At 35.6% G+C, this 26065-nt stretch overlaps 1 protein-coding gene across 1 annotated transcript; it reads right to left on the bottom strand.

Moving 5' to 3' along the window:
- Positions 1–1007: 1007 nt before the first annotated feature.
- Positions 1008–25698, bottom strand: BRMS1L (BRMS1 like transcriptional repressor; the record flags this gene model as incomplete). Its single annotated transcript, XM_084239828.1, has 10 exons — positions 1008–1318; positions 2682–2808; positions 5623–5662; positions 6375–6463; positions 7087–7170; positions 8150–8246; positions 17093–17172; positions 18866–18993; positions 21983–22073; positions 25557–25698. The coding sequence occupies 10 exons, from the start codon at positions 25696–25698 to the stop codon at positions 1201–1203; spliced, it is 996 nt and encodes a 331-aa protein (XP_084095954.1). The 3' UTR covers positions 1008–1200.
- Positions 25699–26065: the final 367 nt, after the last annotated feature.

Raw genomic sequence — 26065 nt, 5'->3', positions numbered from 1 at the left:
GTAGTCCTGCCCTATGTGTTAATAAGTGGGTCTCTTCCTCATCTGCTTAATTCTCATTATAACAGAAATTAAAGTGCACAAGACCACCAGGAATACTTGATTTGGTTGTACCCTAATACATACTACAGCCAATTATGCTGCCATATTAAGGGTTACGATTCTTTGTACTGTTCCTGAGGTTTTAGAAGTTAATTTTGAATGTGGTGAAGGGAAGAGAGGCCAATACTTTCTAAATTGCACCAAGTGGCCTTAAAGTGTAGAAACACCAAAGATAAAAATATTAACATGGGGATAAATTCAAGAAAATTATTCCTATTTTGCCCTGGGAATAAAATTAGGGTAAGAACCTAGTTTTACCTCTGGAAAAAGCTTACTAAAAATCTGTTTCAAAAGACCAGACATGTACAGCAAGCACCACAATACTGTCAGTTACTGCTTACCACTTAGATACTGCATCATAAATACCAGGCATAAATACCTGCCCTCTAAAGGCTCACAAGAAATACAGGTAGAAGCATGTGATTACTTGACACTAATTTTACTAATTAACATTAAGTATAATTTGTAAAAATAGGTCACCATCATACAATCAAGGAAGAGGAGAAGGAAAGCTGCTAGTCTATAAAAGTGCTCCTTTTAGCTTTCAAACCCAATAGCTTAATTTTGGGTAAAACAAGATTGTAAAGTAAGGCCATCAGTTCTAAATAAGCTGATGAAGCCATATATACATACTCACATATATATGTTTAAATTTCAATTCTGATTTAACACTAATGTACTACTACAAACCATTTCTAGGAAACATTTTATCAGGCTTATTTACAAACACACGATCAGTGACAAAGATATGGAAAATTTTAAAAACTGCAGGTATATGTAGCCATTTAGCAATATAATCCACTAAAGATAAAACATTTACATAATGTTTTTAAAAACCAAAGAAGTTTTGTAAGAAACCCCTACCATATATACCTATGGGTCATTGGACCTGATAGGCAAATAAATGGATGATCATGATTAAACTTGTATTACTATCTCAATATCCTATCAGTATGAGGTCTACTTAGAGTACTACCTGCAAATACACAGTCTCTCATGATTCGATGAGAATATTAAGTTATTGAATACATTTTTTACTCCCATGGCACATCACACTTGGTAACACTAATAAGGTAGATTTAGATAACACTTAAATCATGATTACGAATGTTTAATTGAATATTTTCCTTTCTGTAGCTGCGAAATGTAAAGCTTAGATTTGCTTCCATCAGGCCTCTTAAACCAAACTTCATCATGGTTAATTGTTGTAATTACAGCACTAAAAGAGAAAAAAAAAAAAAAAGGAAGGAATGAATGAATGAATTACAATATGCCTCCTCCACTCATTTTAGAGAATTAGCTTTCATAAAACCAGAATAGCTGGGCTATCAGAGTAGATTCAGGTACGTAATTGTCATTTACCAGAATGCTGCACTACCAGCAGGACATGCTGTCAAAAATATCACATTCAGCAGTACTTAATAATCTCCTTTCTTTTCTTAATAGAGTTGGCAAAATTTACTGTTAACATAACTATTAAATGCATATCATTCCTAGTCTATTGCCAACCCCCAAAAAGAATGGAGTTAAAACTACTACTTAGGTTATTACTCCAATAATCAGCCTTGACTATACAAAATCTGTCAAACACCAGTCCCTAATTCCCAGTGGCAAATCATCTATGATACTTCTACAGATTTTTTGTGACACTAAATCTTCATATAAAAATCCTTCAAATATATGTGTTTAATACTTTCATATACTATTTAACCTCTTAAATTACAGCCCTGTAGTTCACATTCATTCAAACAACAGTAAAAAGCAAAAAAATCCACGGATGTGATATATAAAATAGCAATTAGTTCAATGAATTTCTATGACAAGAGTTATTCACAACACTCCTGGTATCCTAAAACAACAGTTTTAAATTATAATCCAATTAATCATATTTGGAAAAGGAGTGTTCTATACTGAACACAAACACTTCATTTACCACTGATAGCTAGAAAAAGATATTTTCTTATGGTAGATAGTTACTATTCTGAGAATTAAATCCAAACCTACTGAAGGAATGAGAGCAGTAATAAAAACTCACAACTACATAAGACTTAGAAAAATATATAATTACATAAACTTAAAACCTAAATAAACTGAATCTTTTTAAAGACAATTTTCAGTTTTCAAGTTACGCTTTAATTACTCTAGAATTTTCATTAATTTTCCCCTACTTTCTACTCTTAATTGATACAAATTCTTTTTACCTAAACTACTATAACAAACTCCCAACAGCTAAGGATTAATCGATCCACCAAAAAGTTATAGTAATCTGACTTAAAGATCATAATTTAAGATCATAACCATTCATCTACTATAAAATTAAAATTTAACAAATGGGATCATTTACTGGTCAAATAATATCAACATTTCTACTTGTGTTAATACTTATGTTCATGAACTTAATATGTAACTCCAGTATATTAACACTGGTATTCACACATGCTAATCAAATCATATGTCTAGAGAAAAAAGGATCCACAAGCAACTACTGATACATTATGAATGCACTTCTGGGCAGCAAATATTTATTCACAATGATGTAAATTCTGCCACTGCACAACACTGAAGTGATTAAGGCTTTTTACCTTGTAGGACATTCATCTTTTTTATCAATACATATTGTTTGTCCACGTATATACCATTCACCATCATAATATAATCTTCCCTCTTCAGATCTAGCACTGTGCAAATGTTTTTCCAGTTTCACAGGTGCTAAAGGGATCAGTTCAGAAACTGTTATATTAATAAGACATTGTCAGAAGAACAAAAGTACAGAACATTAAGAATACCAAGCATATTGAAAAAAAACAGCATAGCTATTTCTTAGATAACAAACCAAAACCTAATAGAAATAAGGCTTAATTTCTTACATATTTATATAATTCAAAGTTACTAAACAAAGCCGAATAATGTACAATAAATATCAATTAACTAGACAGTTGCCAGAAGTGGGGAGCAGGTAAATTATTAGTTACTAGTGCCAATTTTAAGCAGACTTTAAAATATCAATTGCCATATTTCGACTGAAAATTATATTTTTTGATATTTTCTCCTTGACAGTCATCTGACACTTCCAAAGAAGCAGAGTTTAATATATATTCCAAGAGTTTTCCAGGTCTAAGATTCTAGAACAGAAATTTCCTATGTAGAACTGCCATTTTTAAATCCTAAAAATAGTTTGACATTAATCTGATAAATTCATGTAGAGGAAAAAAAGTTCTTTATGAAGCACACTGTATAAAACATATTATGGGCCTCCCCGGTGGCGCAGCGGTTGAGCGCTGGGTTGCGAAGCTGCCCGCGGCCTCAGTGGCGCCGGTTCGATCCCCGGCTGCTCCCCGGCCACCAGAGGAGGGTCCCACATGGCGCGCAGACCTCTCCTGCCGCCCGCTGCTCCCCTCAGCAGTGTGCTTCAGTCCTTCTGCCTGCTCTGCTCCCCGCTCTGGCTCTGGTGAATTCTCTCACCCTCCCGCGCTTCTGACTGTACCCAGTGCATGTATAAACAAAACAAACAAACAAACAAATAAATAAATAAAACATGCCTCTATTAAAAAAAAAATTAAAAAAAAAAGTGCTAAAACATATTATGATACAGGTATCTGCTTCATCATTCAATTATCACTACCACAGAAAGGTCTTCCCTACCATCCTGTTCACTCCTTAGTTCATCTTCATTACAATTTCATTTTTCCATCATAACAATTATTACAATCTGTCATCATCTTGTTATTTATTTACATATATATTTTTTTGCCTTCCCAAGGAGGTTCTAGGAGGTCCATTTCTTGCACCCTTGTATTCCCAGAGCCTCATAAAGTGCCTGGTATGTAGAAAATGTTCAAAAAGCATTTATTCATTTGTGCAACAAATATTTTCTGAACACTTCCAACCACAAGAATTGTGCTGGGTGCTAAAGAAGAAAAATTGTGACTAAAGAGATGGTTCTGACCTTTGTAGATCTTACAATATAGCCAGAAGACAGATAAACATAAAAAACAATAAATTAAAAATTATAAATTGTGGTAAGTACCATGAAGAAAACAAACAGGATACAAAACTAAAGACGAGTAAGAGAAGAGACCCATTCAACTGAGCAGTGGGATTCTCGAATCAAAATGATTCAAAAATGTTAAGAACCTAGAGATTTAAGTACTTCGTCTCCTTCCCGTTAACTCCCCAGGAAATTAATTTATTATAATATTGCTGCAATTTCCTGATATTAAGCTTAAAAAAATCCTTGAGTTAAATATAAAATGAAAATTAATCTTTTATAGATTACTTTATCTGCTTGAATGTGACTAGAAAGTCCTCTTCCTAATATTTAAAACAAGGGTTTTTTTTTTTTACTTAAATCTAGCTTCATTGTTCATAAAAGAATTAGGAGACAAAAAGTGAAAGAAGGCAAAAGCAAAAAATTAGAAAATAAGGTATATTAACTATTTTGTCAGTGACTTTAGGCCTTCCAAAAAAAAAAATCAAGAAAGTATAATTTAATGTGAATTTTACTAAGCCTTATCAGAAGTATGTAAATCTTAGTGATGGGTAAACTTTTTTTTGGTATGGACTCCACTGCCACCACTCTAATCTCTCTCCTAGAAAATGCAAGCATCTAAGGAATTTTGTTCATAATTTCAGAACTCACAGTCTCCCTGAAGGCAATCCACAGACTCAAATGTCCTACCCTATAAAATTACTGAGATCATGAAAAACATTTAAGAAATACTTTCAAAATTACTGATTACTAGCTGGGCCTTCCCGGTGGTGCAGCGGGTTGAGCGTAGTGCTGTGAAGCTGTCCACAGCCTCTGCAGCACCAGTTTGATTCCCTACTGGCCAGGGAGATACCCACATGGAGCAGAAGACCTCTCCTGTTGCACTTGCTGCTCCCCTCAGCAGTGTATTTCAATCCGAATGTCTGTTCTGCTTGCCACTCTGTCTCTGGTGAATCCTCTTACCCTCCCATGCCTCTGGCCTGTACCCCAGTTCTTATATAAAAAAAAAATTAAATTAAAAAAATTACTGATTACTAGCAATAGTAATATAGCTGAAAAAGAAAGAAAGAATACATTGCATTCAGAAATCGGGCAATTTTTCCATGAGGCAAAGACTTCCAAAGAATTTCTCATAATTCCCGGGGCCTCCCTGGTGGCACAGGTGGTTAAGTGTAGCGCTGTGAAGCTGTCAGCAGTCTCTGCAGAGCAGGCTCAATCCTGGCTGGCCGGGGAGATATCCACATGGCATGGCAGACCTCTCTTGTCTCTCCCACTGCTCCCCTGAGCAGTATATTTCAGTCTGTCTATTCTGCTCCCCGCTCTGTCTCTGGTGAATCCTCTCACCCTGCCATGTATCAACCTGTACCCTGTTTCTTGTATACATAAATAAATAAAAAATCTTAAAAAAAAAAAAATTCTCATTATTCCTGATTCAGTTCACTGATGAACTGAAACCATTGACAAGGGAGCTCTTTAATATGTAAGAATTAACAATCCGGAATCTCCAGAGAGAAAGTTTCTAAAATGAGACTTACGTTCTGTTTTCACTCTGTGTGGACCCAATGTAGCCATTGCCTTTAAAAAAATAAAAAAAGAGTAAGAAAAATGTTGTCTGACATATACTGAAAGTATATTTTGTTATCTGTTTAGTATATACAACAGTACTGATAAGCTCAATAGCAAACACAGTGAAATATAATCTTCAGCTACTCTAATTATCAATGTCCAACATCATAAGAAATATATATATATAAAGAATAACAATTTTTCCTAGAGATGTTGTCAATACCTGAAATAATCTAAAGAACTCGACTAAGAAGTTCCTAAAAATGGAAAAATTAAGTAAAATGAGTCTGCACTTTCAAACAAGCACAGAAACTCCTTTAAGTTTTGGATGTCTAATGACAGAATGCAAGACATATATTAAGGGTTCAAATATTCACTTTTGTTCATTCAACAAATATTTATCTTTCTCTGTGAGCCAGAACTGGGCTAAGGAATAGGCATAAAATGGTTATATTTTTATTTTTGGACAGCCTAAATAAACACTTTGCTGTACTTTTGCATAAATTATTATATTATTACCAAAAAAATACAATCAAACTGCTGACATGTCTCTTAAAATACTCTTGTATCCACTGTTATCCGTAGTAGTATTAAATCCCTTAGAGACAATGTTGTAAAGTAAAGCAAATTTATAATAATCAAATTTTGATATATTAGTAAAAAACCATAATCTTAAAAAGTAGGCTATAAAAATGTATTTGTATTCCATTGATCCTTGTACCTTCCTAATTGTTGTCCAGTCTTCAAGAATATCAAGATCTTGTAGCATATAAACTATATATGGACGTTGAAAAGTCAAGGTTAATTTAGCTGTAAGATTTTTACATTTTGAATTAAACTTCCAAATTTCTATTTTTTAAGAGAATAGAAAAATAATTTCTGGACATATCTTCAGGCATGCTGAATTCTGCCTTAAAGTTATTCTTCAAGAAACCTAGTACCAGAATATATTCCAGTACTTCAGACGCTATAACCTCATTCTTTTAACTCTACTTACTGACTATAAGATACACCTTCAACTTATTCACTTTTTTTGTTTGTTTGGTTTGGCTTGGGACCATAGGGAATGCCAAGATTAAATGCAACATTAATTTAAAGACATTCCAATATTAGAACCATAAAATATGTTTAAAATACACATGAGAATTAAACAATCATACCATATACCAAACAGCTGTTTCACATGAAAGCCCTTGGGTACTGTAAAGTCATATTAATTTTCAAAGGTGAGATCATGACTAAATCTCCGTTCCCTATCCCTCTTAATTGAAACTATCTCCCTCTGTCTTCAATCAGTTTCATAAATCATTCTGTGCTTATTACAGAATCATGCAAATAATGTCAATGTGTACCAATAAAAGTTACAAAGGTACACACAATGCAGAATATACATCAAGACATTAAGAAAAAACGGGAAATTTGGAAAAGGATATCTGAAACAACAACTGGCTTCTTTTTGTCAGGACTAAAAGGATCCTTTCTCTTTTTTCTTGATTGAAGTTCATCATTCCACAGCTCTGGCAAATAAATAAAAATTAAGCATTAGCTGATGGCTACAGATCAAAGGGAAAAAAAAAAAGACTAATTTCATGATAGCAAGACTTCATTGACAACTATGGAGATATATATATATATATATATATATATATATATACGTATGACTATTATTTCATAAACAGCTATATATAATGATCCTCTGTCTTTATTAAAGTAAAAATCAACTTGACATTTAATGACTAGGTGATAGATATTTGTTAAACACTGTGAAATATATAAACATGCATTGTCTCACTTGTCAAAGCTACCTGAGGTAGGTATTCCTATTATTGTCATTTTACAGACAAAAAGACTAATTCAGAAAACCTAACTTAACTGCCACCCATGTTCACCCAACTATTTGGTAATGTAGCTTAGCTTGTTGGACTCTACTATGTCTACTGTATACTAGGACAATAAAATTTATAGTAAGTAATGTAACACATATGCAAGAATTATAGCATAACCCAGTAAATTTTCCACCCAAGTAGAAAGCCTTTCCACAATACCCACGAAGTAGCCAATTTCATACTGGACTTACTTTCTGCCTCCCTATAACTTCTATCCATTTGTCCTAGTTTGTATGGTACCAAAGAGTAGAGATTTTATTCCTTCCTTCATAAGACAGTCTTTTAACACTGAAAGGGAAAAATGCTGTAGCCGTCTTCCATTATAATTCTTAACAATAATATTCTTCCTATTCTTATAGAATACTATTCTTATAGTTCCTGTTACAATTCTATTTTGTCCCTTTTCATGCACTCCATTTTCTACACCTTCCTGAAGTGTAAGTTCAAATCAAAGCAACAATCATTATCACAACAAATTCATTAGATGTCTCACCTTTCCTCTCATTAAGATAACTTCATTTACATAACATTTATATTAGCAGACTAAGACATTCCAGTAAACCAAAGGTTCAGTATCATTGGAACATCACAATCACATCATTCCCATTACCTGAGGTAATATCAATGCTGTGCCTGTCCTCTTCAAGCCTTCTTATCTTCTCCTCTAGTTCACTCTGGACTGTATCATATAACAAAAGCTTTTCACTCTGGAAAAGAAAAATAAAAACAGACTGCACATAAGTAGAAAGAAAAAACTGACCTATCTTAACTAAGAGTACTAAATAACTCACTTAAAGTACTTTTAACATATGATACTTTTCTTTGCTTTTATACTTCAGTTTAAAAAACTTTAAGAAGAAATGTCAAATATATGAAAGACATGAAAATAAAAAATATAAATGTACATTTAATTACATGCAGTTAAACTGTTTAAGAACATCTAAATTTATATGTGATTTAGATAACAGGTAACTATTTACTGTATTAAAAACTCATATATAAATATAAGTCCCACATGCCACCAAAATGGAAAGTCTATCCCATAAAGTGAATCATAAAATGGATCATATTTTCTTTCAGAACAGTAACTGGGCCTTTATTCCTCACTAATATCTCAGCATCACATTAAAATAGACTAATATCACAAAGAGAAAGATTCAAATACAAATTTTATAAAAGCTTTAATTTATATACTAATTATAAATCCAATAAAAGTATACACTATATCCAAATTTTTTAACAAAACTATAGAAACATGAATGATTTGCTAAGGGTAATAAGATCATTAACTGGCAAATCAGACTAGAAGACCCAGGTCTACTAGTTTTACTCCATTATTTTATATAACACTGTATCCCTTATTTTAAAAGCTGTAAAATATACATAGGTGTAATATGCAGATCCATTATATAAAAAGCTATGATATATTTCCAACCTACCTATCACATGCTTCAATAAGGCTCTAAGGCCATTGAGATATAGCTAGGTATGATTGTCCTATAGAGGCTTCTGGGATACAGTTAAATCTCATTTCTTTTTTTGTTTTTTTGTTTTAAAGAATTATTCCTTTAAGATTTTTTATTTATTTTGTGTAGAAGAACTGGGGTGCAGGCCAGAAGTGTGGGGGCTGAGAGGATTCACCAGAGACAGAGTGGGGAACAGAATAGGCAAAGCTATTGAAATACACTGCTAAGGGGAGCAGCGGGCAAAACAGGAGCCGTCTGCTGTGTCATGTGGGTTAGCTCTCTGGCTGGGGATCGAACTCAGGCCATCTCAGTGGCAGCACTGAGACTTAACCCCTAAGCCACCAAGGAGGCCCAGATCTGATTTCTTGTGGAAGGTACAGACCATATCCATTGAGGCAGCATTACCAGCATCAATCATGAAGTTCTCATGTTTAAAGATTCTCCTGAGTGTTAGGGAAATGATGGCTTTTGTCAATTTGAGGTGAGTCAGGAGCCAGAGAGAAAGCAAAGCTGAAGAAGACTACAACTAGATCTCATACGAAAAATAATCCCACTGCATGCTTACCTCTAAGCTTACTTCCTTTTACTCGTACCCTGCCCTTGGTAAAGTCTTACGAAATATTCTAGTCTTACTGCATTTTTTCACAAAATGTTATGTCTTAGAGAAAAAGGGAGACCATGCCACCAGCTCAGTTCAGATGTGTGGCAACACTATAAAGAGATCCAAATTCTCCAACCAGGAATGATAAGGCTTTTGCTTTTAAGAATATGAAAGTTTAACTGATGTATTCTTTTTTCTTTCTACTGGTTAATTTGCTCTAGGCCTAGCAAAATTTCTAAAATATATCCACTAATGGTTTTTTATAGTTTAAAAAAAAGCCACAATGAGACTGAAATGTTTGAAACTTTGAGGTATCTATAAAGATCTTATAGGTGTACTTTAAAGAATACAAAATAGGGCCTCCCTGGTGGCGCAGGGGTTTAAGACGCAACCTATGGAGCTATCTGCAGCCACTGCAGCATGAATTCAATCCCCAGCCAGGCAGATACCCACATGGCACAGCAGACCTCTCCTGACTCGGCCACTGCTCCCCTCAGCAGTGTATTTCAGTCAATCTGCCTGTTCTGTTCCCCGTTGTCTCTGGTGAATCCTCTCACCACCCAACATCTCTGGCCAGTTCTTGAATACATAAATAAATCTTTTTTTAAAAAAATATATACCTTGAATTTTTTCTCTTTGTTCATTTCTCCCTTTTCTCCAACCCCATAAGACCCTCAAAAGGCTTCTCTGAGGAAGAAAGTAGTAATAGAGAAGAAAGAGGACACCATAGAATAAAGGCATCCAATCCCTCTTGCTTTGGTGACTGTAGAAGCTTCTATGGTTCAGCATGTAATTTCATTCTTTAAAAGTACCACTGTAAATACTTATTGGGCTTCAATACCTCACATACCTCAAATTTCCATATCTAGACTTAAGCAACTGGCTTATTAAGTCCTTTGCCAGGCTGACACCCATGCTTTTCCCATCAGCTTAAGTTGCCCAGGAAAGTGATTCCAAGGTTACATTTTTGTACTGGACTCACAATGGCCTGTGTTTAGAACCAACTCTTTTAGCAAGTTCTTGACTTAAGTACCTCACTGTTGTCAACTTCCTTTAGGACTGGAATCCTGGGAGATTCTGAAGGACTAGCATTACCAGAGAGTAAAACATACAAAAAGCTACCATCAACTTTGGTTATTAAGTATATTACTTTAGAATAAAAATCAGAATAGAATTTAAAAGCTCAGAAACAGATCCTAGTTGTATCATGTACATTTTAGTACATGATAAAGGAAACTTTTCAACACACCTGGACATCTAAGCAATAAATGACAACAGGAAAAATAAAATAAGGGAAAAAAAACTCAGGATCTTTTGCCTCATGTTTTATATAAAAATAAATGGAGTGGAGTTAAATTTACAAAGTAAAATCTAAAAGGAATTAAAGGACCTCCCCAATGGCACAGCAGGTCGACCGCAGCACTGCGAAGCTGTCTGCAGCCTCTGTAGCACCAGTCGATTCCCAGCCAGCCAGAGAGATACCCACATGGCATGGCAGACCTCTCCTGTCTCGCCCGCTGCTCCCCTCAGCAGTGTATTTTAGTCAGTCTGCCTGTTCTGCTCCCCATTCTGTCTCTGGTGAATCCTCTCACCCTCCTGCACCTCTGGCCTGTACTCCAGCTATTGTATAAATAAAATAAATCTTTAAAAAAAAAAAAAAGAAAAAGTTTATTAAAAAAATAAAAATAAAAGGAACTAAAAAAATACTTGATATTGAAATGAAGACAGTCTTTCAAAGCACAAAAATTAGAAAGTCATAGATGAAGACTAATACATTTACTCACATAAAAATCACATTAAAAGGGGCCCTCCCTTGTGGCACAAGGGGTTAAGTCTCGGCACCATGAAGCTACAGCAGCCACTGCTGTAGCACAAGTTAGATCCCTGGCCAGGGAGCAACCCACATGGCCCAGCAGAGCTCTCCTGCCTCACCTACTGCTCCTCCCAGAAGTATATTTCAGTCAGTCTGCTTGTTCTGCTCCCCACTCTGTCTCTGGTGGAACGTCTCATACTCCCCACCCCCCCAGCACCTGCACCTCTGGTCTATACCCCAGTTCTTATATGCATGACTAAATAAATCTTTTTTAAAAATCACATTAAAAAACAAAAGTAAAAAAGCATTAAAATATTTGTAGTATGATAAAGTTTTAATAATCATAAGATGGCATTAAACAAACATGGATAAATCTAAATACTGCCAATGCACTACCAAAATAGGACATAGAGAGAGAGAACACAATGAAAAATAAAATGTGCATTATCTGATATTATTTTTCACTTGGTAAAGTTTTCTTTTTTTCACAATTATAATGCACAATGCTAACTGTGATGGGAGAGGGAATGGCTGTTTCTCATTATAAAACTGCCTTCAGAAATACCACACATATTACCTGTTAAAAACAAATTTTTAAAGAGAATATTTGTATCAGTATCAGGAAATGCTGCTTGCAAAAAAAATTTGGTCACAGAACAGTATATATAGTCATATCACCTATGTGAAAAATAATCATACAAACATAGGTTCATTTAACTGCAATTACCTCTGGTTGGCAGATTATGGTTGATTTTATTTTCTCCTTTAGAGTTATTTCTCAAGTTTTCTCAATATATACTTACTAATGTTATAATCAGAAAATAAAAAAATGATAACAGAAAAATATTATCTGATAAATGTTCATTTTAATTGGACAGTCAAAAGATCAGTCAAGAGCTCTCACCAATGTTCTAAAGAACTAGAATCCAAACCCTTAACCCTGAAGACCTCACTGAGACCTTGCTATCTCCTGCGTGCATGTCTTACTAGTCATCTCCAGCCTTAAGGGGAAGCTTTATGAGGTAAGGTATTTCCACTTCTCAGCACCTGACACTTTGTAGTGCTCTCTAAATATGATTTTTTAAGTTGATATAAACCATCTGCTGCCTCAGTTGGCTCTGTGTTTTGGCACATTATCTGCATATTCATCTAGATTCTGGTCCTGGTTCTTCCTTTCTATCTGCTGCTAAACAAACTTTTATTTTGACAACTGGTAGTACATCTTGCTTCTTCTTGCTCCCCTTGCCTCTCAAAATTATTTCTGTATATGTGTAATGTGGAACTAATGAATAAATAGATAAAAAGACCTGAATACTGAAGTTCAGATTTAATGGTATACTGCATGAATGACTAGAAAAATCAACAGATTTCAATTCTGCTTGTTGTTCATTAATTCTATGATCCCAACCAAACTACTTAACTTCTCTGAGGTTCAGGTGATGTAGTCATAAAAATCAAGATAATTCCTATTCCATCAGGTTGCTGTAGAAATTAAATGATCATTTGGGGGGGGCGGGAGGGGAGGGATTGGGATCAGAATGGGGGGGGTTGCAATTGTATGGGGAATATAAAAATAAAATTTATTATTTAAAAAAAAAATAGAAATTAAATGATCAAATATAAAATACACACCACTGAAAATGTAAGTTCTTTTTCCACCCTTTATTTCCTCTGTCTAATTGCCCTCCAACTACGTAAGTACCGTCAAATTAATTGTGTAATTAAATAAATTAGTTAGAGCATTAGTTATACATTAATTATTTTTTAAAAGGCATTAACTAAATTAGAAGAAATTTAGGTAAGTATTTAGAATTTCCATATAGGAGGGAAGAACGCTGAAACATGATGGAAAAGAAAGAAGATCAATATATTTGTCTGGGTTAAAAAAATATTACTTGAAGATATCTTCTTGACTTATTTGTAACAATACAGTGAACTTGATATCCTTAAACAAACAAAAAACTCCCAAACCACACAGAACAGATATTCTAGATAAAACATAACAAACACCAAAAACAAACAAGGAGTTAGAAACTGCAGGGTAATCTGATATTGAAACTGTGGTTTCCATGAGGGTATTTGTTGGTGTCAATAAACTAGAGGCATAGTTTTAATGGCAGTTTGAAAAGAACACACCTTGGGCCTAAGCAAAGGAGGGGAGGGTGGTATGAGAATGGAATCCCTGCACAGCCCTGAAGGCTCAAACCTTCAATGAAAAGGTAGACTAGAAAAGATCTACCTGAGGGAAACCTGTCTTAGTCTAGGCAAGAAGTGGGAGGAAAAGATTTCCCTGAATATGTTAACTCAGACCTGATCTCTACATATGTGAGATTCAAATACAGATTACCTGCATATTCCAATAAATCCCAAGTCAAAAAATTAAAATAGTTTGGTCTGGTGGTACACCTAGTGCCTAGAGGAAACAACCTAGGATAAATAAAAGTAGATACTCCCTGAAGAACTTACATCCTCACAGAATTCCTACAATAAAACCTGCTATAATCCAGAATCATGATATAAATAAACTGTGAAGTTTGGAAGGAATGAAAAACAGAATTATGTTCTGAAGAACTTCAGATAATACTAAATCTTAGAATATGAACTATAAAGCTATATGGAAGATAGGTGATAATTTACATATGACCAAGAAGGTTCCAGAAAAAGAAAATAGAGAAAATGGAAGAGGCAATACTAGAAACAATGATGGCTGAGAAATTTCCAAAATTAATAGAAAATAAACTCTTAGGTTCAGATAGCACAACAAATCCAAGACAAGAAGGAAAAATAACCCCTGCAGAGACATACAGTAGAGAAACTGAAGAACAACAAAGAGCTTAAAAGCAGTCAATAAGGGGAAGGAAAAATGATCTATCCCCCTAAACTGTCCCCTGAGAATCACTGAAATAAAGCTATCTTTGGACAAATAAAAAATGAGTTTACCACTAAAAGACTGTGTGAGGAGTGCCTAGGATATTCTTCAAGAAGCAAAAGATGAACCTGATGATGGCTGCAACTCAAAAACACTGAGAAAAAAAAAACTAATACAATGCAGATAAACCTCAAAAGAACTTATTCTGTGAGATCAAAATAATGTCTCATTCAAAAGTGAAAAAGGAAAATTGAACTAAAATAGTAAACAACTGTAACTTGTAATATGGGTGGGAATAAGCAGAATGAGGATTCTAAGGTCCTTTACAGTTCAGGAAGAGGGCAGAGTTATGAATACTTAAATCCTACTAATGTAGTTACTGAAAGCAATAATTAAAATAACCAGAAATAGAAATATCTTTAGATACAGTTTTTGAAACTCAACATATCACAAAAAGATCAGGTAAGAATTTAAAAGGATAGGGACCTTGGGCCTCCCATGTGGTGCAGTGGTTGAGCGCTGGGCTGAGAAGCTGCCCGCAGCCTCTGCAGCACTGGTTCAATCCCTGGCGAGGGTCCCACATGGCACGCAGACCCCCTCCTGCCGTGCCCGCTGCTCCCCTCAGCAGTGTGTTTCGTCAGTCTGCCTGTTCTGTTCCCCACTCTGGCTCTGGTGAATTCTCTTACCCTCCCTCGCTTCTGACTGTATCCAGTGCTTGTATAAATAAATAAATCTTAAAAAAAAAAAAAGGATAGGGACCTCCCTGGTGGCGCAAGGGGCTACGACTCAGCCTTTGAAGCTATCCACAGCTACTACAGCACGAGTTCAATCCCCTGCCAGGGAGAAGACCCACATGGCACAGCAGACCTCTCCTGTCTCACCTGCTTTTCCCCTCAGCAGTGTATTTCAATCAGTCTGCCTGTTCTGTTCCCCACTCTGTCTCTGGTGAATCCTCTTACTCCCCACACCTCTGGCCTATACCCCAGTTCTTGTATGCATAAATAAATAAATCTTTAAAAAAATAAGAATTTAAAAGGACAAAGCAGAACAAATAGAAAACACAGAACAGGTTGGTATTAATATAAAAATAATCATTATGACTGTAACTGCACTAAATTTATCAAAGACAGTTTGTCAGACTGAATTAAAACAAAATTCCTCTCATCTAGTCTCCTACTCAACACTGCTATGGAAATGGCAGACATCTCCTATTTGGCATCATGGCCCTCAGACCCCTATGAAGATTCCTTGTTAAGACTGTCAAAAAGAGTGCCAAGAAATTCGTCCGGCACCAGCAAGACCAATATGTCAAAATTAAGTGTAATTAACCAAAACTAAAACTGTTAATTGGTGGGAAAACAATGGATCATGTAATAAAATGTTGATTACCTATATACATGTAAAAAATATAAAATTAGAACCATATTTTATAACATACACAATAATTAATTAAAGGTAGTTTAGCAATCTAAAGGTTAAAAGCAAAATTTCAACTTTTAAAAGAAAATTCATCTTTTTTAACCTCCATGGAAAAGACAAAAAGCATATATGATAGAAAAAGAATGATAAAGTCAACAATTAAAAAGTAAAACGTCTATCCATCAAGTCATCAATAAGAATGGAAAGAAAGGGCCTCCCTGCTGGTGCAAGGGGTTCAGATGCAACCATGAAACTATCTGTAACCACTGCAGCAAGAGTTCGATCCCTGGCCTGCCAGGGTGCAACCCACATGACCAAGCAGACCTCTCCTAACTTGCCCGCTGCTCCCCTCAGCAGTGTACTTCAATCTGCCTGTTCTGTTCCACACTCTGTCTCCGGTGAATCCTCTCACCTGCCCCCACACATCTGGCCTGTACCCCAGCTCTTGTGCACATAAATAAATAAATAAATCTTTAAAAAAAAAAAAAAAAAAAGGAAGAATGGAGAGACATCCTCCCACTGCCTGGAAAAAAAACATCTGCAAAGCATGTAACCAGAGAAGCATTTATATCCAGAATATATAGAGAGCCTCTACAGTCAATGAGGAAAAGACTAATCACCCAACATAAAAGCAAAAGATATGAACAGGTACTTCTTAGCAAAGAAGATCCAGTTGTCAGTAAACATCAGAAAGATGTTTCATTTCAGTTATAATCAAGAAAATGAAACAACTGCTCCATCATTTTTATACTTATCTGTTCTTAGTATTTTATTAATTTATAAGGACATGGTATATTGAAGTAAGATAAGAATTATTATAGAACTTGTCCTCTTATATCCAATACTGTTATTTGTGACCTGGTTCAGGTTTTATGAAACATTATCTGCAAAATTAGCACTATGTTTTTTAAACACTATTCAAAATAAATACAATATATATAGAAAATCCATTTATTTTCCCCATAGAGAATTCAGCTCTAAAACATAGAAAATAGATGTAGTGAGTTAGAAATTAATACTGTAGTTCAACACTGTATCTGTACTACTGGATGTACATTTTTGAGTCCTGCATGTTATACTAACTATACTACTATTTTCAGTGATGCCAGATGCAATAACCATTACAAGATCCTTATAAGGGAACAGTTGCAAAACTTCTAAAATTATCTCACTTGGTTCTTTTCTATGGTCCTTTCTTTGTGTTCTATTTCCAATACAGCTTCCAGTGAAACTGTATTCAAAAAAAAAAGAAAAAAAAAATCACACAAGTGATGAGCTAAAGTACTATTTAATTTTGTTTCACTTAATTACTTTTTTTAAATTACTGCATCAGAAAAGACTTGAAGAGATTAAATTAGCTTAAAAGTTAAGCAAAACAACAGTACCTCACAATGCTGGCGAGAAGCTTGTATTTCACATTCATATTTGTTCTTTACAGATTCTAAGCAGAGCTCTCTATAGATTCCTGCAACCAAACACAATTACTCTGATTATGTTAGCAATGAGTTTCATTATCACTTCCCTACAGGAATTCTATCTTAGCTTTATAAGATGAATCAAGAAGAAAATGACAAATGATTCCAACTGTATCTTTAAAAAGAAAAGGCTCAGTTAAGATATTTATCAAAGAAGACTAAAAAACCAAGAATTTAAGAGCTAGGAAGAAACCATACTATAAATTTTAGTTCTTATCCCATTTTTCTAAATACTCCTGAAGGCTTGATAGAGAATGATCAAAATGGGGAAAAAAAAAAAAACCTCTTTCCTATGAAAGCAAAAATCTCTGAGGACTCATACTGGAAACAAATTGATTTCATTAATCATACAGTCAAAGTAACTGGACACCACAGCCATCAAAACATTATGTTTTAACTGTAATTTGTTTTCAGGGTTTAATACTTCCAAGAGAATTAAATGTATAAACTGATATAATGAAATCTATGATGTTCAAGTGTTTCTGTTAGAGCTTTTACTAGAGGATGAATACTCAAGAGTTTAACTTAACAGTTCCAATGCAATAGTATACAATAGGCAACATGGCCACGCAAATATGCCATCAAAAAAAAAAAATGGCAAAGAATGTTACCTAAAATATACTAAACTCCATGCCATAGTTGAATCTAGAAATGTTCTGTTTTGTACAGTAAATGCATGGGACAAATATCTGAAACTACTACTAACAACACATTCACACACCTGACTATATACTCAAAATATAAAGGAGGCCACAGAATAAAAAAGTAAATAATTGAGTGAATAATATTTCCTAAACATCCAGTAAGTCTCATGCAGTCCTTTCAGAATATCAAAGAAAATTAGGGTGATGTTAACTTTTAAGGGTACACTAAGTCACTATGCAAAGATAGCATATGTTAGGTATTTTATCTGCAGACTTAATATTAAGCACTCAAAAAAACTGATTTAAGGTGAATTTAGTACAAGAAACTGTTATCAGCAATGGCTTAACTATTATATAGCAAGTACATGAGGACAGAATAGTGCCACAACCCCCCTGCAAAGGAAAACAATCAGCACCTTCATTAATTAAAACTGGGTTTTAATTTGAGAAAAAAAGATAATCTTTAAATATAAAAATCCCTGTGATGTATGCTAAAATAAGACTCTATGGTTGAATCCCAGTTACAAGCAAAAGACTGAAATTTAACACTACAAATATAGGACATCTTCATTTAATCATAGCCAAAAATGAATGATCAGACTTATCAAAACAAAAAATTATCACTACATTACCTGGCTGAAGGCTAATTCCCTGTTTTATAATATCCTGATCAAATATTTTAAAAATGTCTTTATATTTTAAAAAATCCTATAACTCTAATAAATACTAACAGTACCTAAATAAAACCTTAATTTATCTAATAGGAAATTAAACTGATAGTAACAGTATCTCTTATCGTATGGCTCCTAATTATTATCTTTTCAACAACATTGTGGACAACTTTTTTTTTTAAACCCCCCATAGCAGTAAGGAAACAGCAAGAGGCATTTAACAAATAATTAAGGGTTTACTGATAGTGAAATACTCTGATTATGCTAATACATTTGCCATTTCATTAACAAACACACTTAACATACACTTTTTAAATCTACTGAAGAGTTCATTTCTACTAAATGGATAAGATGTTTTACTTTCCTACCTGCTACCTTTGTACGAATTTGCATATTTTCTTGTAAAGTTGCCAGTGGCTCCAAATATTCTGGTGCTTTTCCAGCTATGACTTCTTGCAGTTTTGCATCCACCTGACTTAATCGTTCTTTATAAAGTCTTAACAAAACAAAAATTAAGATATTAATGTAATAAGCCCAAAAAAGGCTAAAAATTTACATTCCTATACATTAGCTCTATTATTCATATTCTAATAACCTACCAAGTATATTTCTGCCTTGATCACAAGAATTCAATTACAAAATTACATTTTATATACATAACCACAAAATAAATATTTTTCTATCTTTTTTAGATGTATCAATTATAAATGGCTATTATACAACATAAAAAAAAAGTACAACTAAATTAACTGGCTCTGGTACTTTTGATTTTTGTTTTAATTTAACTCAGAATAATAATCAATTCTAATTAAAAATAGTTACTTAAACACTGAGTCTAAAAGAAACAAAAGAAATCATTCTGAATAGACATTAGTAGTTGTCAAAAAGCTGAATTCCCTAGCTTCTCTCCACCTTCCCTGAAAAGGAGTTAGTATTACAATATTCACAGTCCTTAATTTTAAAAAGAAACCAGAGAAAGAGTGATGAAGGTAAAACCAATGACTATGGAACCTGTGATTAACACACCCAGTTCATTGGGGAAAATGAAGTTACAACAAAATTAGCTGTTTGATGGATGAGCAAATGAAAAATGGGCAGGAGATCTCTGTTATCATACATAAGAGTCCACATACACTCTGATTTGCCAGCTCTCACATCAATACCTTTAGCTTACCATGGACAGAATATGTGAAACAACCCAATATTTCTTTTTGGCAGGATAGAATACTTATTTAACAGTAAAATATTTACACTGTCATTTATGAAAGGTACTTCGAAATACTGGTCTTGTGGCATGTAAAGGAAATTCTAAAAATTTCAAAGCAGATTAACAATTTAATGTCATTTTTATTCTTTTTTGCTAGTTAGTAAATAATGTCATAATATGTCACAAGGATGTCATGTAGTAACTTCTAAAAGAAACCATTTATTATGCTTGTACATGTTAGTATTACTAGAAGTTGGTTTTGAAAGCATTATGGTGCCTGACTTTCATATAAATTCTATTCTTTCATCTTGAAACTATAGGCCAATACAATTAAGACAATCAATATTGTCTATAATTGATGACTAATTTCATAGAGATTCGTATGATTATTCTGAAGGAATAAAGCAAGTTTTGATGTTAAGGCAATAAATATTCTTTTTTAAAAAGGGAAAAACTATCTGACTTAACTGCCAAATAATACCATGTCTAGGTTACATTTCTGTAAAACTCAATATGCAATGATAAACAAATATGTAAAGTCAGAAAAGCATAACATACTTATAGTTTTTGAAATTATTAATACAATTTTTGGCAAAATGCTAAAAAACTTAGCTAGAAACATCACTTTACATAAAATTTTGATAAGGTATCCCAAATAGGTGGAGCATCTTGAATTAATGTGCATTAATAATTCAATTTTAATTAACTACTCTTTTAAAAGATTTCAAAATCAGTATAAGGTCTAAAACTTGGGATTTAAATATGAAATACATCAAAGGCAAGAACTATGAGTCCCTCAGCAACAATTATAACACTATTCACAGAGTGGATGCTCAATTAATGTTTCTTGGCTACTAAATATTGAAATGAACAGAAACTTCCTCTAACTTTTTAAGTTGGCAAAGAACTCACCTTACACCATTATACAAACTGCAAATAGTGGAATTTCTGCCTTATGAAAGGAGTGCTATGTGCCCTGTAGTGCTAGAACAGGAGAAGCAGGGTAATTTTATTATTATTACCATCATCATTTTTCTATTTCCCACTTCTTCTGGAAAGGATTTGACACAGCTTACAGAGATACAAAGTACAACATAAAAATATCAAACAAGGCAATTTGGAGCTGGAGGGAAAAATTAAATAATTATAAACCTGGTATAAAGATTAACTTCCTTCTAAAACATATGTTTCAATTCCTTGAAAAGGGATACTACTAAATAATGGTAGCAGAAATGAATGAAGCTGGAGGGGGAACTAGGTAATAGTCCTAGCAAGCCATGAGAAAGCATGATGCTAAATAGGTCTTCATTGCTTCTTTGGGATTGTCTAGGAGAGAATTAGAAGAAAAAGAATACACAACAAAATTATGAAGAATTAACAAATGGAAGAGCCAGCTTCTGAATAAATTAAGGTGTATTTCCATCTGCATCTATTCTGTTTTCTAAATCACTGGAGCCCGTTTTTGTATTTTCAATTTCACATAAGAGTTCTGACATTTGAAAGGGGGAAAAATCTGTATCTAATAAGCACCCACTTACATGCCAGGCAAATGGCTAAGAATTTTATATATTGTTCATCTCAATTCTTAGAGTAGATAAGATACAGGAGTGATTATTATGCCTTTTTAATATGTCAAGAAATAGGGACTCAGAGATTATGCACTTTCTATTCCACCTCATTTCTTCCAAGGTATCATGTTTTGGCAGAAGGAACATGATAGCACTAGGAGGCAGAAAGTCTGGATTAATTTATCACTTCCTGAAGAATTATGAGCACATCACTTCTCTGAGAATCAGTTTTTCTCACAGGTAAAATGGAGAAAAGTCCATCTATTTTCCAAACCATACAGAGTCGCTGCAAGAAGCAAACTAAATAATCCATGTAATAGCATGCAATGTACGCACTATCCAATACAAGATATAAACAAAAATCACTATGCCACTTTGGGAAATATTCTTTTATTTTCAAATTTTCAAAATGGTACCTTTGTTCACTTTTTAATAAAGGAATGAATGAAGTCGATTAAAACCAAAAGTGCAATAACCTAGGGAAAACATCTTAATTACCAATATCCATAGTATCTCATATCCCCCCAAAAACCTGCCTCAAAACCCTCACTAGTTAATGTGATATTCAGGCAACAGTTGAAGCCTTTCAGATCAGTCAATCCCATAAAATGCAAAAAGGAAGTTCACAGTGAGTAGAATGCCTCCTGTGCTAGTCTTTATGAGACATGGTTGAGATCCAGTGGCAATGACCTTCTGAAGTCACTACTTACTGATCTTTGAGATCTGTAAACTGTTTTTCAAGATTAGACATTTCATCTAAACATTCCATTCTTCTTCTCTCGCAGTCTTCATCATCCATTTCTTTTAATAAAAAGACAAATAAAAAAAGGTAAAATTAGTCTAATGTTTCCAATACATAAATATGTAAATTCAAATGGTTTAAGAAATAAAGGGGAAAAAGCCTATAATGTGAAGTTAGATATAGGTCTATGTTAGATGTATAATATATATAATTAACCCTTAAGCAAAAATAAAATTTATCCAAAATAATGTCCACTGTAGATTTCAAACTAAAATGCAGGTAAAAGTTTAAGTCACAGCAGTTTCTTATTTTTTTTTTTAAATCATTTTCAAGAGTTGTCTATAAGCTATGTCTATGAAGCAATTAATCCACTTTTGTTTTCCACCAGCTTACCACAATTTAAGCATTAAAATAATTATCCTTTAAAAGTTTTGAAATTCTTTTATACTGCTCACATGGTTGACTTGCCAGTCACATAAAAAATAAAACTCAGGGCCTCCCTGGTGGCACAGGGGTTAAGTCTCAGCACTATTACCCCTGCAGCCAGAGTTGGGTCCCTGGCTAGGGAGCTAACCCACAGGGCATAGCAGACCTCTCCTGTCTCCCCCACTGCTCCCCTCAGCAGTGTATTGCAGTAGATCCACCTGTTCTGCTCCCCACTGTCTCTGGTCAATCGTTCTCATCTCCGGCACCTTTGATCTCACCCCAGTTCTTTTATGCATAAATCTTAAAAAAAAACCTCATTATGTTGGTCACAGGATCTTGATCTCCTACTTTTGTATTCCCATTGTTCCCTCTCCCCAGAATATTGTAACTTAAGGAGAAAGGTGAAAATGAGAAGAAAATCAAGCAAACTTTTTAAGGAAAGCAACTCTTACTATCAGTTCTGTCCTCTTACTATCATATCTGTCCTATATTTCATATCTTCTATTTTTATATCACATATATTCAATATATCAAAATAACTGACACACAAAATGATCTGTTTTGATTATCAAATAAAGGTCAGATTATTTTAAAAAGTTAAATCATTTCAGTTATTTCATATAACAAGAAAGCTTATGATTCTTTTTTAACTTTTCTAAAACAGACTGAAATTATTTCTAGTTTTTACTTCTTGACTTTTTAAACCTTGGTCCTTCAAGATAACTCATTCAATAATTCTAAATAAGAGGTTTTTCTGTAGCCTTAGGACCTGGTCAGTACCAAGATCAGGGAAGAATAAAACTGGAAGTTTAACATGCAAGCATATGGTAAAAAAATAGATGATTTTACAGGAGGCAAAATTTACTAAATAATTTCTTTGCACTTAAAAAGTTTGATTTGTTATTCAAATTATTACATGCCTCACAATTTGTCCATCATTGTCTAGCATGGAACAAAAAGTTAAAAATCACTGTATAGTCAACATTAGAGGGGGAGAATTTTATCAAATAGATTTCATTTTGCAAAAATCCTAGCTCCCATCAAAAATACGATGACCAGGGCCTCCCCGGTGGCGCAGCGGTTGAGCGCTAGGTTGCGAAGCTGCCCGCAGCCTCTGCAGTGCCGGTTCGATCCCCGGCTGCTCCCCGACCACCTGCGGAGCGTCCCACATGGCACGTAGACCTCTCCTGCCGCCCGCTGCTCCCCTCAGCAGTGTACTTTGGTCCTTCTGCCTGCTCTGCTCCCCGCTCTGGCTCTGCCGAATTCTCTCACCCTCACGCACTTCTGACTGTACCCAGTGCTTGTATAAACAAATAAATAAATAAATCTTAAAAAAAATTAAAAAAAAAATACAATGAACATTTGAAGATAAAATGTTTTACAGATATAGAAAATATATTCACAGGACTAGATGTTCTTTCTCTATATTCCTCATTTTTGAAATCTCCCCTATTTTCATTACTCTGCAGAAGGCTTCTAAATCATGCAAAGTTCCAATGTCACATATCAATCAGTGGGGCACTCTTAACACCATAACCTCAAAAAGCAGTATGTCTTAAATTATCTTCCTTCTTTATCTCAAATCTTTTACTTTTCTATTTCTGTGCATGATACCACCATTCTCCTTGTATTTGTGTTTTTAGACTTACTTTCCTTTCTAAACTTGCACTCATCAATCGCGCTGTTTTAAAAAAAATCATTCACACCTATACCTTCCTTTTCCTTCACCTGTTCAGGTTCTTCTCCCAAACAAAGTGGGCTTCTAATTTTTTTCAAATATGTCTTAATTTCTGGCCTTTGCACTTTTTCTTACATACCTCGCCCTGATCAATACCTCACCTGATCAATACCTCACCTGATCAATACCACCCCATTCCAAATTCTGCCCATTCAAGATCAGTAAGGTAATCCCACCTTCTTCAACTAATCTTTCTAAACACCCTATTTTGAAGATTTCCTCTGCCTCAAATTTCTACAGCATTTATAGTAAAGCATTCATTTGGCAATTTAATCACATGGTGACTTATGACAGCTCTTTAATTGAGACCAGATCATAACTATTTATTTATACCTCGCAGATTAGTGCCCAATGCTGCACAAAGAAGTCACTCATAAAGCTCATTTTTTTAGATGGCTGATTTATTGAGAAATTACATTCTTCCGTGAAGATTTGCTTTGAAAAGAAAACCTGAGGAGAGGGCATCAGGTGATAATGGATTGTCACAGAACTTATCAATCCTTGCTTTAGATTGGTCAACACAAAGAAGACTCATCCTCATCATATGGATAGGAGGAAAACAATACAAGTAATCACAAATTCCATTTTCTTTGTAATAACCATTCCTAAAAGTTTGCAAAACTGACTTTTGGTGTTACTGCACTTCCAAACCCCACCCACCCCTTATCCCCCTTTAAAAAAAAAAAAAAAAAAAAAGTCCAAAGCTAAAAAAATTGAAGGGAAGAAAAGGTTTGGAGAATTTCAAAGCTGCCCGAAAGCCAGCCCATTTTATAAGCATATGAAAATCCAAAATCACCCCTAACGTCTCTGTCTTGAAAAGTTCAGGGAGTTACCATAAACCGGACAGCTCCCAAGTGAGCCGCCCGAAACAGCACAGATGTCAAAAGCTGACAGGTTGACTTGAAAGCTGAGGTTCATAAGATCTAAGTCAGCCCAGAACCGGGACAAAACTACCCTCGACCCCGACAACCCACCCATGCAAAGAAGCAGAGGCTGCAAAGGTGACTAACAAGAAAAGAGGTCGGTGGTCTGGGGAGGGGAGGCATTTCCAAAGTCTGCTCGACGAGCTTCGGCCCACAGCTGCCTGCACGGCCCAGAGGTCCCTGAGGCGAAACCGCAGCGAGCTGGAGCCCGCCGCGTCCGGGAGCTGGGCGAGCCCAGGCCCGCGCCCCGCCCCGCCGCCTCGTCCACCGGGACCCGCCGCGGGCCAGGCGGCGACCCGTCCGGGTGCTGCAGCCCGGCGAGGAGCCAGTCCCCGCCCCTTCCCTCTCTCCCCGCCCCGCTCTCCCAGCAGGACGCAGCTGCCCGGCGTGCAGAAAGCGGCCTGTGGCGCGCCCGGCGCGGGGACGCGAGGTCCCAGTCCAGCAGGGGCGCGCACCTGAGCTATCTCCATCCTCGGAAACCGACGAGCTCTCCGTGTCCTCGTCCTCGGAGCTGCTCCCCTCGTTTTCGGCGTAGTCCACCTCCATCTCATCGTGATGGTTCGTCTCCTTCTTGTCCCCTCGAGAATGGACTGGCATTTTCCAGCCGCGCCGTCGTTTCTCCCTCACGGCGCCCAGCCCGGCCACCGCCGCTTCAATGAAGGGCGCGCCTCACGTCCCGACCCACCCGGCGGCCGAGCTTGCCCTGAATCCCCTCGGCTCCTCCCCGCCCCCGGCTGGAGCCTCACAACCTAACCCGCAGGCTCTGCGCTGGGAGCGCGGCCATTGGCGGAGACGGGCCTCCGAGCCAGGGGGCGGGGCCTGCCCTGCTGCGGCACGGTTGGTTGCTCGCCATTACGGCGCGACCTTGCGGTGTTTGCCGGGAGTTGTAGTCCCTGCTCTTCCGTCCTACCGGGGCGACCGGCTTCCAGGCTCCCGCAGCCGGGAAGCCCTTCTAACTTCTGGA

This window comes from Talpa europaea, assembly GCF_964194135.1.
Source record: "Talpa europaea genome assembly, chromosome: 8".
NCBI classification, from domain to species: domain Eukaryota; kingdom Metazoa; phylum Chordata; class Mammalia; order Eulipotyphla; family Talpidae; genus Talpa; species Talpa europaea.
Note: the sequence above shows the minus strand (reverse complement) of the source record. Positions and strands in the feature narration are given on the sequence as shown.